The 13,662-nt window shown below is 46.6% G+C and overlaps 1 protein-coding gene and 1 long non-coding RNA gene across 4 annotated transcripts in view; both read left to right on the forward strand.

The window, feature by feature from the left end:
• LOC122478391 overlaps nt 1–2,548 on the forward strand; it is a 42,260-nt gene extending 39,712 nt beyond the window's left edge. The window contains exon 9 of the long non-coding RNA XR_006295983.1: nt 2,351–2,548. This is a non-coding gene — a long non-coding RNA (uncharacterized LOC122478391). The remainder of the gene's footprint in view (nt 1–2,350) is intronic.
• A 4,073-nt stretch (nt 2,549–6,621) lies between these two features.
• Nucleotides 6,622–13,662, forward strand: part of LOC122478395 (small G protein signaling modulator 1-like) — a 49,385-nt gene continuing 42,344 nt past the window's right edge. The window contains exons 1-3 of one of the 3 annotated variants that reach the window (XM_043572037.1): nt 6,622–6,929; nt 7,352–7,407; nt 12,350–12,386. In XM_043572037.1, coding sequence (XP_043427972.1) covers nt 6,766–6,929; nt 7,352–7,407; nt 12,350–12,386 — 257 coding nt within the window. In that variant the 5' untranslated portion in view covers nt 6,622–6,765. The remainder of the gene's footprint in view (nt 6,930–7,351; nt 7,408–12,349; nt 12,387–13,662) is intronic. The other 2 variants (XM_043572036.1, XM_043572035.1) reach the window with 2 other exon arrangements.

A 13,662-nucleotide genomic window follows, 5' to 3' on the forward strand; every position in this document is an offset into this window, starting at 1 on the left:
ATGTATAAAATTAAGTAATAAAGATATGTATTTACATCGCAAAAAAAGAAAAAAATGTCCAGGGCTTTGAGCTGAGATGCAAGGAGGACCCAGACTTAGCAGGATCCCCCGTTCTGTCTGCATGTACTACCTGGCCTAGACATGAACCCAGGACAAGGGTGACTTTCAGGATTCCAACAGGGCACAATTCTCCACCTTCTAGGTCACTGTTCTCTGATAAAAATTATGCAAAGCACATACATAGTTTTGGCTTTGCCAGTAAACACACTGGAAAAAGGAAAATCAAAAACCGTGAAGCTAATGTGAGTAATATATTTTTGATCCGATACATCCAAAATGTTAAGATTTCCACTGTGACACATGAAACGCGACCACATTTCAAGGGCTCGAGAGCCGCTCAGAGCTGGTTGCTACCATAGAGGAGAGTGGAGATAGAGATCATTCACAGCACAGCAATAGAGTGGACGGTACGTTCAGGATCTCCTAGGCTCTACTTTAGGAACATAATGAAATAATCCACTTTGTCAGACTGAGTCCTGAGAATCACATCTCTGCCTGGAATCTCCAGACCCAGAGTCAGTGTGTGACAAAACCACATCCGTGTTGCCAAGCATGGATTGGATGGTAGGCACTCAGTAATGGTTTAATCATCTAAATTCTCCATCTTGCTATCTCCTTGGCCACCTCCTTTAAAATGTGAGAAACCAATTAATTTAATGACCGTATAGGAATCATTTAAACTAACTAAAAGAATTCAGCGCTCCCCTCACTTCCCCTTGAATCCTGGCCTCCAGACTTACATTGGAGTTTCCCTCTCAATGCCCCATTAGTCCAATATTACTGTTACTTAATTCAGGTACATACTAGATTATTGTACCTGGAGAGAGTACCTTCCCAGTTCTCTGGGACACATGATATTGGCTTCTGGTGGTCCCCGATCAGGGAGAAATTGGGCCCCCAGGGGACCTCTGGCAAATTCTGGATACATTTAAGGTGTCAACAGTGGGGAAGGCACGGCTGGCATTTGGCAGGCTGAGGCCAGGGATGCAGCTAAACACTTTGTAAGGCATCCTGCAGCTCCTCACAAGACTTACCTTGCGCAAAATGTCAACAGAGCCCAGTTTAAGAAACCCTGTCTTAAGCCATGTCTATTAAGTCTCTCTAAGAAAAAGGAGGATTCCTCCCAATCTCTTTGAACCCAATGTTAAAGGGTCGCTATCTATCTATCTATAAGGAATTAGGCACAGCCCCCACTGGTGTGAATGCAATAAATATATTCTCAGAGTTAGATTTTGTAAAAAGTAATGAGGGCTCGCCTGGCTGGCTCGATCCATGGAGTGTGTGACTCTTGATCTGGGAGTCGTGAGGATGAGCCCCAAATGGGTGCAGAGATTACTTAAAAGGAAAATTAAAAAAAAATTTTAAGGTTTATTTATTTTTGGGAGACAGAGAGACAGAGTAGGGGAGGGGCAGAGAGAGAGAGGGAGACACAAAATCCAAAGCAGGCTCCAGGCTCTGAGCCAGTCAGCACAGAGCCCAACACACGGCTCAAACTCACGAGGCGCGGGATCGTGAGCTGGGCCGAAGTCGGATGCTCAACTGACTGAGCCACCCAGGCGCCCCAAACATAAAATTTTTTTAATGTTTACTTGTTTTTGAGAGGCAGACAGACAGACAGACAGAGTGTGAGTGGGGGAGGGGCAGAGAGAGAGGGAGAACACAGAATCCTAAGCAGGCTCCAGGCTCTGAGCTGTCAGCACAGAGCTGATGTGGGGCTTGAACGTGTAAAACAACAAATCATGACCTGAGCCAAAGTCGGATGCTTAACTGACTGAGCTACCCAGGGGCCCTGTTAAAATCGAAAATGTTTGAATGAAATGTAGCAATCATTGTTTCGAGAAGTGTACTCTAAAAGCTCACTCCGTGGACACCATCATTTCTCCCCAGATATTTCTCTCTGTGATTGCAAATATGTATTTTCAAGGATTTGTGAAGCAAACTGGAGTGTGTGCAAAATCACAGGAAATTGGACAACAACGTTTCTGTTTTGAAACTCCTGCTACTGAATGTAACAGAAATGAGACCATAATGTTACAATAAATCCTATCCTGCATCTTCTATCTAAACCAACATTCACATCAAAACTATTATTGATTAGCCATCTCACAGCATTTCCACCCCTTGGTAATCCTAGTAAAGTGTATGAGGTTTAAATCTGTTGGTGGCTGACAAAGGTGTGAACTCAGAGAATTTATAGTCCATTTAGAACAATGTCTCTCAAAGTCAAAAACAACCACCGCTTCTCAATATTGGCATTGTATGAGTTTCATGTTTGCTTTCCTTTGTTCAGCTCAAGTTTGGAAATGTGTGAAAATGTATAAGAAGCACGAGAATTGAGAAGCACTTGACTTCTGAGGTAGGAAATTAGAAATAATTCTTAATCTTAATATTTCCCCTTCTTGATGTCGTGCCACAATTCAGGCAAGTTTCCTTTGCTTTATTCTTTCTTTTTTTGTTTCAACGTTTATTTATTTTTGGGACAGAGAGAGACAGAGCATGAACGGGGGAGGGGCAGAGAGAGAGGGAGACACAGAATCGGAAACAGGCTCCAGGCTCCGAGCCGTCAGCCCGGAGCCCGACGCGGGGCTCGAACTCCCGGACCGCGAGATCGTGACCTGGCTGAAGTTGGACGCTCAACTGACTGAGCCACCCAGGCGCCCCCATAACTCTTGAACATTTACTGCATAGGTGGGCTCAGGCAAAGCAACGGGCTCCCAGTTATTATGGGCAATTCAACTGGGCAGAGGATGGGCTTGCCAGTGTTCATCTAAGAGCTGGTGGCCGGACGCTCAACTGACTGAGCCACCCAGGCGCCCCTGACTTATAACTCTTATAAAAAACCCCAACTGCCACAGAGTTGATCTGATTATCATTACCTTCCTGATGACATGCAGGAATCTGCCAGTGTTCTTTCTGGGCCAAAAAAAAAATAATAAAGAAAAAAGGAGTGGAGGGCAGTGGGAGAGAAGGTGGTATTTAAGTTGGAAAACTGGGGATAAACAGTCAAAAAGCGGTAGACGACTAAATGCAATTTGGATATACAGTCTGTACATATACTGGATCTACACACATTCTTGCATGAACTTATGTATGTATGGATTTATTTACACCTGAAATGAGAAAACACAATCACACACCAAAATAAACCTAATGGAAGAGGCTGGCAAAATGGAGGGTGAAAAAACTAAGGTGGTTCTTTAAGAAATCAAGATAGCAGCTAAGCGGCCAAACCACCAAGAAGCCTAATTAAGACAAAAAGAAAGCGCCGAGAATCTGTGCAAAGATAATGAAGAAAGGATCACAGAGAGGGAAAGGATGAGAAGAGGAATAATTAGCAGGCCTCTGCAAAGTGATGGAGAAACCTGGATAAAAGGGATGGCCGTCTACACCACCTTGCATAAAATCACATCAAGTGCTCCCTCTCTGCTTCCTTCATGTTTCCCTCCCACACCTTGTTCCCACGCCTCTGCTTCTAGGAGAGAGATCACATGCTACACGTTCCTACCCAAAGAAACAAATAGCCACGAAAGAACACACACCCATTTCTGGAGGTGATGAATATGTTTAGTACCTTCGTTATAGTGATGGTATCACAGGGGAGTGCATAGGAGAAAATTCATCAAGATGTATACAATCAATGTGTGCAATTTGTTGTAAAAAGAGGGAGGCAGAGAACATCAAGTTAAGGCAGCAAATGTTAACAGTTGATGAATCGCAGTTAACAACTGATGAATTCAGTTGATCAATATATCAAGATGCTTTGTGCTGTGCTTGAATTCCTCCGCCCACCACCCCCACAGGTTTCAAATTGTATCAAAATTCAGAGGCCTAGAAGCTGTGAAGAAAGCATTTGTGCATTCCTACTTAGCAAATGCAGGATGTAAGCTGTCAACTGAGAGAAGAGGCAGAGCTGAAATAAAAAGCAAGGTTATTTATTTGGGGTCTCAGAATTGCAGTTTGGGAAAGACACCTGTGGGCAGCAACCAAAAGAGTGCCTCTACCCTCCCCACCCCCATCCAGGGAATAAAAGTAAGAGGTTTTTGAAGACAAGAGGGAATGCTTGTATAAGTCATTTACTACGAATTCTGATGACCAAGACTGGTGTTGGTGGCAGGAAAGTAAACTTGGTGACCGTACCTGGTTTCTAAGGCTATCACTAAGCGGGGTCTCTCACTGTAGCAAGCTGCAGGTGTTTGGCCCGGTTCCAACATTTGTGCTTCTCCTACCGGTGAGGATGTGCATAAGGCCCATCTCCTTCCTGGCCTCTGGCTCCGTTGGAAAACCTGTTGACATAAGTGACTATTTCATGTCACCTTTCACAATGTAATATATTGAAGGAGATAATATTAACAGGCCAAAAGTGAAGCTTGGGCTCATGTCCGTGTTGTGGTGAAAGCAGGCAACCCAAACCCTAAAGCCCTTGATGCAGTGGCTGGCACACAGTAGGTCCTCCATATAGGGTTCTAGTATATGGGGGGGGGTGTTGGTTACCAAGCAACCATGTCGCATTCTCTGGGCCCCCCCGGGGACTCTCGGTGGAGATAGTGGGGTGGTGGGATTGTGGCTGAGGCTCCCCTTGCCCAGCAAGAAGCAGGCGTAGGTCTCAGGCCAGGCCAGTAGGATGCTCCGTCCTTGGAACGGGAACCTCCAACAGCTGGAGCTCCTTCCCCCTGAGTGGTGGCACCCTAACCACTCTGTCCTTGCCAGGCGACTATTCCCAAGGGTCTCTCTTTCTGGGGCTACCTTGCTTTCAGCCCAGTCCTCCAGGCCCCCCTTGGACTCGGGGAATGCCCATTATCCTTCCAGCTTCTTTTCTTTTCCCTCGGCTAGTCAAAATCCTCTTCTCTGGCTTAGGACACTGACACATGGAGACAAGGGGCTCTGAATCTCCTCAGCAAGAGGGCTGCTCTGAGCTGTCCCCAGTCCTAGTGACCGGAGGGCTGAAACCCGGGGGGGCTCTCGAGGGCAGGACTTCAAAGCCTTAACAGGACCTTGGAAGACTGCCAATCCTTCTTGTTCATGCCACTCCAGCCCCACTGGCCTCCTAGCTAGTTGTCCCACCCAGTGGCACCCTGCTACCTCAGGGCCTTTGCACTTGCTGTTCCCTTTGCCTGGAATGCTCTTCCTCCAGAAATCCCCCAATCTACGCTTCTCCTCTTTGCTCAATGGCATCTCCTCATGGGGCCTCCCTCAAGCACCCTACTTCAAAAATACACCTGTCTCCTTTGCCTACTTCAGTTTTCTCCAGAAACTTCCAACATCCCACATCATCTGCTTATTTGTTTTTCTGTCTACCTCCTACGCCCTGTGAGGGCAGGCTTTTGCCCAACTTGCTCACTCCCGTATCCTCAGTACAGTAACCTGGCCTGTGGTAGGTGTCAATAAACGTTTGTAAACCCGAGGTGCCGTCTGGGTGGACGCGGTCAGGAACCTGGTGGAAGGAGCGTAGGTCGCAAAGGGTCTTGGCTGACTCAGTCCTGGCAGACAAGTGCCCTATTGGGGTCCTGGAAGGATCCCTCTCTGCCACTCTCCCAGTGACCTGCGTGCGGGGGAGGGAGCCACGCAAGGCCCGGCCAATCTGGGTGGAGAGCCACTGTGTCTTGGAGGACTCAGTAATAATAATACTGATGATGATGATGATGACGGCAGCTTTTATGGTTGCGGGTGTTTTTTCCTAGGTCTCTGTTAAGTGCTTTATATTCACTATCTCGTTTGCGTCTGGTATCGTTCCAAAGAGGTGGTCCTAGTACATCCATTGGATACATACACATATATTTTAATGTTTGTTTATTTTAGAGACAGACAAAGCACAAGCGGAGTCGGGGCACAGACAGAGGGAGACAGAATGGGAAACAGGTTCCAGGCTCTCAGCAGTCAGCACAGAGCCCGACGCGGGGCTCGAACCCGCGAACCGTGAGATCACGGCCTGAGCCGAAGTCGGACACTCAACCGACTGAGCCACCCAGGCGCCTCTATTACATCCATTTAAAGACGGGAACCATGGGGCTTGGAGCGTGTCAGTAACAGGCTCCACCGCCTCAGGCCACTTCCCTGCAGCCCGGCCAGGAGCTGCTCTGGGCCTGAACGCTGCATTTCCGCCCTGCCCAAAGGAGGGGGAGTGGGAGCTGGGCCGCCGGGCGTGGGAGGCGGGGCTTCCCGCGGAGGCGGGGCTGCTGGTGGTAGGGGCCCAGAGCGTGCGACGCCCCGAGGACCTTCCCGCCAGGGGCCAGGCTGCGCGGCGGGCGGCGGCGGCTCCTCACCGGAAGCGCGGCGTCTGCGGCGCCGGGTCGTCACCGGAAGCGGGGCCGCGGCGGCTCCTCACCGGATGTGCGGCGGCTGCGGCTCCTCACCGGAAGCGCGGCGGCGGCGGCGGCGGCTCCTCACCGGGAGCGGGCCGCGGCGGCGGCGGTGGCTCCTCACCGGATGTGCGGCGGCGGCTCCTCACCGGAAGCGCGGCGGCGGCGGCGGCGGCTCCTCACCGGAAGCGCGGCGGCGGCGGCGGCGGCTCCTCACCGGAAGCGCGGCGGCGGCGACGGCGGCGCCCCACCGGAAGCGCGGCGGCGGGTCACCGGAGGCGCGGCGCGGGCGGAGGCGCGGCGCGGCCTGACGTAACCGGGCGCTCGGCCCCGCCGAACGCGGCTGACGCTGCGCGGCCAGAGAGCAGGCCCCGCCGCCGCCTGGGCTTGGAACGCAGCGCGCGCGGCCATGGCCTCCGGCGCCGCAGCTAAGCGGGCGCAGGGCGAGCGGGCGGCGGGACGGCAGCCCCGGCCCCGGCCCCGTCCCCAGCGCGGGGCTGACCGTGTGCCCCCTCGTCTCGTCCCACAGAGGCGGACCCTCGACAGAGGCTGCTGCGCACCGTCAAGAAGGAGGTGGGTGCCGCAGGCGGGGGCGGGGGCTCGGGGCGCGATCCTGGGGGAGGGGGCTTCCAAAGATGGATCCAAAGATCGAGCAGACAGCGTTGGGATCATTAAGGTGCTCATAACAGAAGAGAGCTGTCCCTGCGGTTTTTGAAACAGAAAAGTTTCTGTGGTTTTTAAGAAGAATTTTCAGAGGAATTTAATTTATTCATGTCCATTTGTTCACTTCACAAGTAACTCTTCAGTGCCTGTTAGCTGCTAAGTGTTATCCTGTTGTTGTAGAATACAAACGTTCCCAAACCAGGCTCTGCACCCCAGGAGTTTGTTTTCAGCACTGTCCTTTGTGTTATTTACTCTATTTAGTGCTTACTAGGTGCCAGAGTCTCGTAGAGCTTGTAGCGATCATTGTTATTTTGTGTTGGCATTTGTTCCAGGTACCGTAAGCTCCCGGTGAGGAATCCGAGTTTTCAAGGACTGGGTAGAATCGACGGTAAGCGTGCAGAGTGAGTCGTTCAGTTTGGCAGGTAGAGAGGCAGAAGGGCCGACATTTGTGTGTTTGACAGTGTTTGCAAACTGTCGCGATTACGTGCTTGGCGGGGTACACAGCAGTGCAGAGGCGAAGGTGTGCGAGTGACCTTAGCGGGATTTATGAGCAGCTGGGTTTTGCTGGTAGAAAACGTGTGCTAGGACAATGGTTGGGAATGGGGTGAATACCTAGGGAAGACAAGCTTACGGAAGTTTCTTAGTGCTGTAGGAAGGAGTAGATCTTCCCCGATAGGCCTCGGGCAATTTCTTCGGTGGAATGCTTTTAGCGGCAAGTAATGGGTGACGTCTAACAGTGACTAAAACAGCAGGAACCAGAAACGTTTTGATGGTTCAGTGATGTCATCAGGATGCCAGTCGTCTCTTGTTCAGTTTTGGAGCTGGTGGTCTTTTCCTTTCTCCTTTCCGGGGTGGCTAATTAGCCACGGCTCCAGGTGTCACATTCTCGCACGGCAACTTCCAGTGGGTGGGAAGGACTGCTTTCCTTTGGGTGTTTCTTTTCACTAGGAAGAGGCTTGCAGCAGACTTCCTCTAACATCTTAAAGACTAGGTTAGGTCACACACTCATTCGCAACGGGTCCCTGGTAAATCAGGTTCTGTGATTGGCTTAGAATAATCCTTTCTCTTTTTGAAGCCGGGGTGAGGCCACCTTCTCTGTGTATGGAGACAATAAATATCCAAATAAAGTTGTGATTCTCTAGCAAGAATGAAGACTGTGCAATGGCTCTTAGGGAGGGAGCCAGCAGTATTTGATGCAGGGATTTTGGAGGATTTGAGGCAGAAGACTAATAGGATTAGATTTGAGTTAGGACACTCCGGTTGATGCATAAAATACAGATCACCAAGCCTTTTTCCTAAAGAGCCAGTGAATGTTTTAGGTGATGTGGTCTCTGAGCTCTGCCCTTGTAGTGTGAAAGCAGCCATAGCAGTATGCAAGTGAAGACATGGGACTATGCCCCAAGAAAACACTGTTTACAGAACCAGATGGCAGGTAGGATTTGGCCTGTGGCCGTAGTTTGCTGAAGCCTCATATGGAGGATAGGTTATAGGAAACCACATAAAGAGACTGGGAGGCAAAGGAAGCTCCTGTTTCCTTAGCCTAGTATTAGGCCATTATGAAACTTTCAGCTGTGTAGATTGAAAACGTCAGGGGGTTCAATTTATTCCATTAATTTTTCTTTCTGGGCCTTGTGTCTTTCTCATTTGTTTTGGTTAACTTTGTTTTAATCATTTAAGAAATAAGAATAATATTTGGTGCCTTTTTTTTTCCCTGCGAAAATCATCAGTTAAGAACTCATGTTTGACTAGGGCGCTGGCAGGGGAAAGATAAAGCAGAGACCGAAACAGTATACTTAATACGAATTTGTGATTCCTGACTCTAAAAAGTTAGGGGGTGAGAGAGAACTCTCAGAAGATTCCGAGGTTTCCAGGTTGTGTGCAGGCATTTAAATTGGACATGAAGAATGAGTAGGACTTTATCAGATGAACAGAGGAGAGCAGCGGGAATGAGGACACAGTAATTATGACTTTTGATTATCTTGGCAATGACTGCCTTTAATAGGTGAACTATTTTTTAATTTTCTAAGAAATGAAGGAAAGGAAACAAACAAACAAAAAACTATAATCAGTAGTATGTTTTTATACTGGGTCTGATAGTTCTGTTTTTTCTAGAACAATCCCTGTTACTTCTCTTGATTCCTATCTGCCAGAAAAAATGAACTAAGTCCTAGTGTGTGGGAGAAAGTTAACTGATTTTTCATATTTGAGAGGAACTTGTATATGGTAGAACATAGTGGCAACCACCAGGATTCTCTTTTTTTTTTCTGAGTAAAATAGGATTGTTGCTTGTTGCACGCTTTCTGACATCAAGATTTCATCTATTCCTTTTAAACCATTCTTCAAATGGATATATAGGAATGTAGGACTTTTCAAGGCAAATACCAAGAGAAAGAGTTTCCAGGAAAGGTATTCTGTGACATAACCTTCTGACTGTAACCACGTGTAAGACATCAACCCAAATAATAGAAATTTCGTATAACTCAGTTGTGTTGGAGGCACCCTAACGACACCCAGATTTGATTATTGACTAGAAGAGCTCACAGACCTCGGCATATACTTGTACTCGTGCCTGTGGTTTGGTATGGGGACAGGCTGGAAAGGCCAATCTGCACCGAGCAATATCGTGCATGGGGTGAAGGCCAGAGGAGACCAAGCGCAGGCTTCCAGGAATCCTTTCTCTGTGGAGTTAGTAGGATGTGCTAAATTCCTCCAGCATGAAATTAGGACAGCACAAGTGAAATGTTGTCGGCCAGTACGAGGCTTATGGATACTCAGTGCCCGAGGTTTCATGAAATGCTAATCACATAGCCATCTTCTCCTTAGCATGTCCCCAAATTCCAGGTTTCCAGAAGGAAATCAAGTGTGCGGCCTGAAGCACATTGATTGTACCAGCACTTAGGCAGAGTGAGCGACTCTTAACCAGCTAGGGAATGGTGGGAATCCTCCTGAAATCCAAGATCCCAGGGAACCACCAAGGGCCAGTCATTCAAGTAGGATGTTCTGAGGGTAGCCCTCTGTGGCCCGCTGGATGAAACCTGTTCTGCATAGGAATTAATAGCCCTGACTTAATTTTTGGTGCTGTCTTAAGAGTTTATTGCACTAGCAAGTAATATGATGGTTACCATGGTAATGGTTTCAGTTTCATCATCCATATGAAGTCGGTATTTGCACAAAAATTACTAGGGCAATATTAGGTCATTATAATCTTTTTTTATGTGGCTAAGCTTTCATTATGATTCTTTTTTTTTTTTTAATTTTTTTTTCAACGTTTATTTTTTATTTTTGGGACAGAGAGAGACAGAGCATGAACAGGCAAGGGGCAAAGAGAGAGGGAGACACAGAATCGGAAACAAGCTCCAGGCTCTGAGCCATCAGCCCAGAGTCTGACGTGGGGCTCGAACTCACAGACTGCGAGATCGTGACCTGGCTGAAGTCGGACGCTTAACCGACTGCGCCACCCAGGCGCCCCTCATTATGATTCTTAGATATGATAAGCATAATGATTTTCGACTTAAAATTAGAGTAAAATCTCTTAATTTTAAGGAAAACGCAGGTTTGATTCCTATAGTGCTGAATCCCTGTTTATAGTTATAATATTTGATCATATTCACCAATTGTTTTCTTGCCTAAGTATACAAATAACTTTTGTATTTTTGCATTTTGCTTTATGTATTTTCATATACTTCTTATGGGAGACAGTCCCCCTACTGTGTTACTTTGATCTCTATCTTAATTTTCAAGGTGACTGTATCGTGCGTTAATATACGCTAAGAGAGGCTTCAATGGATACCATGTTTTGTTGTTGGTGTTGTTTTATACATTTAATAAGTCTTATTCTTTACAGAAGTTTTAAGTTCACAGCAAAATATAATAGGAAGTACAGAGAGTCTCCACATACCATATCCCCGTACATGCCTACCCTCCCCTGTTGTCAACCTTTTGCATGACAGTGGTCCGTTTGTACTAGTATATTTTTTTCAGTTCCTTGGTTTAGTTTTGAGCGAGAGAGCATGCATGTGTGTGAGCAGCCAAGGGGCAGAGGGAGAGGGGAGAAAGAATCCTGTGCTGTCAGCACAGAGCCTGATGCAGGACTTGATCCCATGAACTGTGAGATCATGACCTGAGCTCAGATCCAGACTTGGACGCTGAACCAACTGAGCCACCCAGGTACCCTGAGAACAGTGGTGCGTTTTATATGGACACTAACTCTTCATTTTGAGGCCAAGTCTCTAATTTGCATTAGTGTTCATCCTTGGTGTTCTAGATTCTATGAGTTTTCACAAATGTGTAATGATGTGAGTCCACCTTTGTGGTATCGTGTGAAAGAGTTTCACTGCCTTAAACGTCCTCTGTGCTGTACCCCTTTATCCCTACATTCACCCCAACCCTTACCTCCATAGCCTTGCTCTTTCCAGAGTGTCATGTAGTTAGAATCATACAATGGATATCTTTGAATGTTTAGAAAGTTAAAATTCCCTGGTAATTGAAGGTCGGCATTCAAGACATTCTTTGCCCTTTGTTTTGTTTTGTTGCTCTTCAGTAGAGGATCTGATGACCTATGCCTTCCATGAAAAAAAGCATGATTTCTCTAGATGTGTGTCACCTAATGGGGAGGGTTGAGAAAAATGACATCGTGAACCATTACATAGCACTCACATTGGGATCATCCTCCTCTGTGATGTGCGGTGGGTGTAGATGGACTCTCTAGCAATGGAAGGAGACAGTCCCAAGAGATTAGAACTTTATCAAAGTGGAATGCCAAATCCTTCTTACTTACCTTGCCATTGGAAATAAGGTCAGGGAGAGTGTGCTTGCTATGGTGTGGCCATGCTGCAAAGGACAATAGCTATAGAGCCCACTTTGTGAGGGGGTGTTTCATCCTGAAACTGAACAGTCTCTACTGAAGGGCTGGGGAAGTTCTGTCATGTTACAGCAAAATAAACATACTCTCTTTTAACTACTCTAATAGTGTAAGTCCAGAAAAATCGTGCTAGTTTCAGATTGACATTGTCAGCTCTGATAATCATTCTCCTAACAATACCATTTTCCTCCAGTGTCTTAGAGTCGGTCAGTGATGGTCAATGTAAACATCACTTCACCTGTAGGTGTCAAATTCCAATAAAACCTATTTTTGCTTTTGGTCTTAATAGAGGAGAAAGTAAGATTTCTTAGTGCTTGAACCCTACCAATCGTATAATTACCATTCAGTGTAGTGTGGTTTCCAGGTGTGGTCCCAAAGGCATACTTTTTAACCAATCATAAGCCATACACTTGTAATTTCCTCTATTTTTCGATTGTTGATTTAACATGTATTTTGCTTTCTTCTCTAGGAGGAGATAAGAATGCTGAGGAAGACTCTATAACCAGGTAGGATTTTTATGGATTTGTAAAGATGACATTTGTTGGGGCACCTGGGGAGCTCAGTCGGTTAAGGGTGTGACTCTTGATTTCCACTCAGGTTTGTGAGTTCAAGCCCCACGTTGGGTTTTGTGCTGACAGGCTCCATGGGATATCTTCCCCTCTTTCTGTGTGCACTCACTCTCAAAGTATAAAGGAATGAAATGAAATGAAATGGAAATTGAAAGGAAAGGAAAGGAAATGAATGAAGTGAAAATTATGTGTTTCCTAAGGGAATGCAGAGAACAAAAGGAGTTGTTGAGTGTTCTACCCTGGACTAGACACTATTTCTTATGGGTAACATCTGTTCAGTTGTATAGTCACCGCATAGCTTTGCAAAGTAGCTGTGTTATTGTAGCCTACGTTTTATTTCTTTGGCAAATGCGGTTCAGGGAGGTGGATTACTCGCCCCATGATTCCATAGTTAATGGGTAGCTGAGGGGTTTGCCCATCAGCCCGTGAAGCTTCCACATCCATTCTCTGGTTCCTCAGCAGCTCTGAGATGAAGATACAGATCCTAGTGCAGATCAATTCAGAATGTCAAAGGTAATGATGTCGGAACTCTAATTTAGGGTTTTCTTAAGAATCCAGGTTAGTCCAAGCATTTGCTCTTATATATTTGACCACTAGTGCTAACAAAAGTCATTAGTGCAGTGGTAACTAGTCCCTTGTTTTTGCCATCAGAGATTTTAGGGTGGATGTCAGCTATGGCCATGGTGTCACGGCTTTTACATAATAAGCAAGATCTTGTCAAGCAGCACCTTAGATGTGGTGATATCTCCTCTTTTGAGCCAAATGATTTTTCTGTAAGGGAAGGATATCTAGTTGTAGACCATGTTACGTTAATTAAATTCAGCCTCTCTTTCGAGGATTTTGCTGTATGATTCTCTGTTGCCTAAGTTCCCAGTCTGGTTTCCCTTTGGGTTAGTACCCTTGACTAGTTCTAGGCAGCTTTTTCTTTGTTTGGAGATGTGTTTCCCCATGACTTTTCTGTACTGTGTTTTTGCCTTTTTACTTTCTTCTCTGGTTTTCTTGGTATTTTTTTTTCCATTAATTTTTCCACTTCTGCTAGCGAAGGACTCTCCATTTTTCCAGAGGCCAAATCAAAAGCACTTAGAATCTCACGATTTAGGGAACCTCAGAGATTAATTCATCAAAATACCCTCTGGTACTTCAACCTCTGTTTAACCTCCTTGCCCAATGGTTGTTTCCATGGAGAATTTGAAACACAAAAGAGATTGAAGTG

The sequence above is a fragment of the Prionailurus bengalensis genome, unplaced genomic scaffold (genome assembly GCF_016509475.1).
Source record: "Prionailurus bengalensis isolate Pbe53 unplaced genomic scaffold, Fcat_Pben_1.1_paternal_pri Un_scaffold_58, whole genome shotgun sequence".
Taxonomy (NCBI): Eukaryota; Metazoa; Chordata; class Mammalia; order Carnivora; family Felidae; genus Prionailurus; species Prionailurus bengalensis.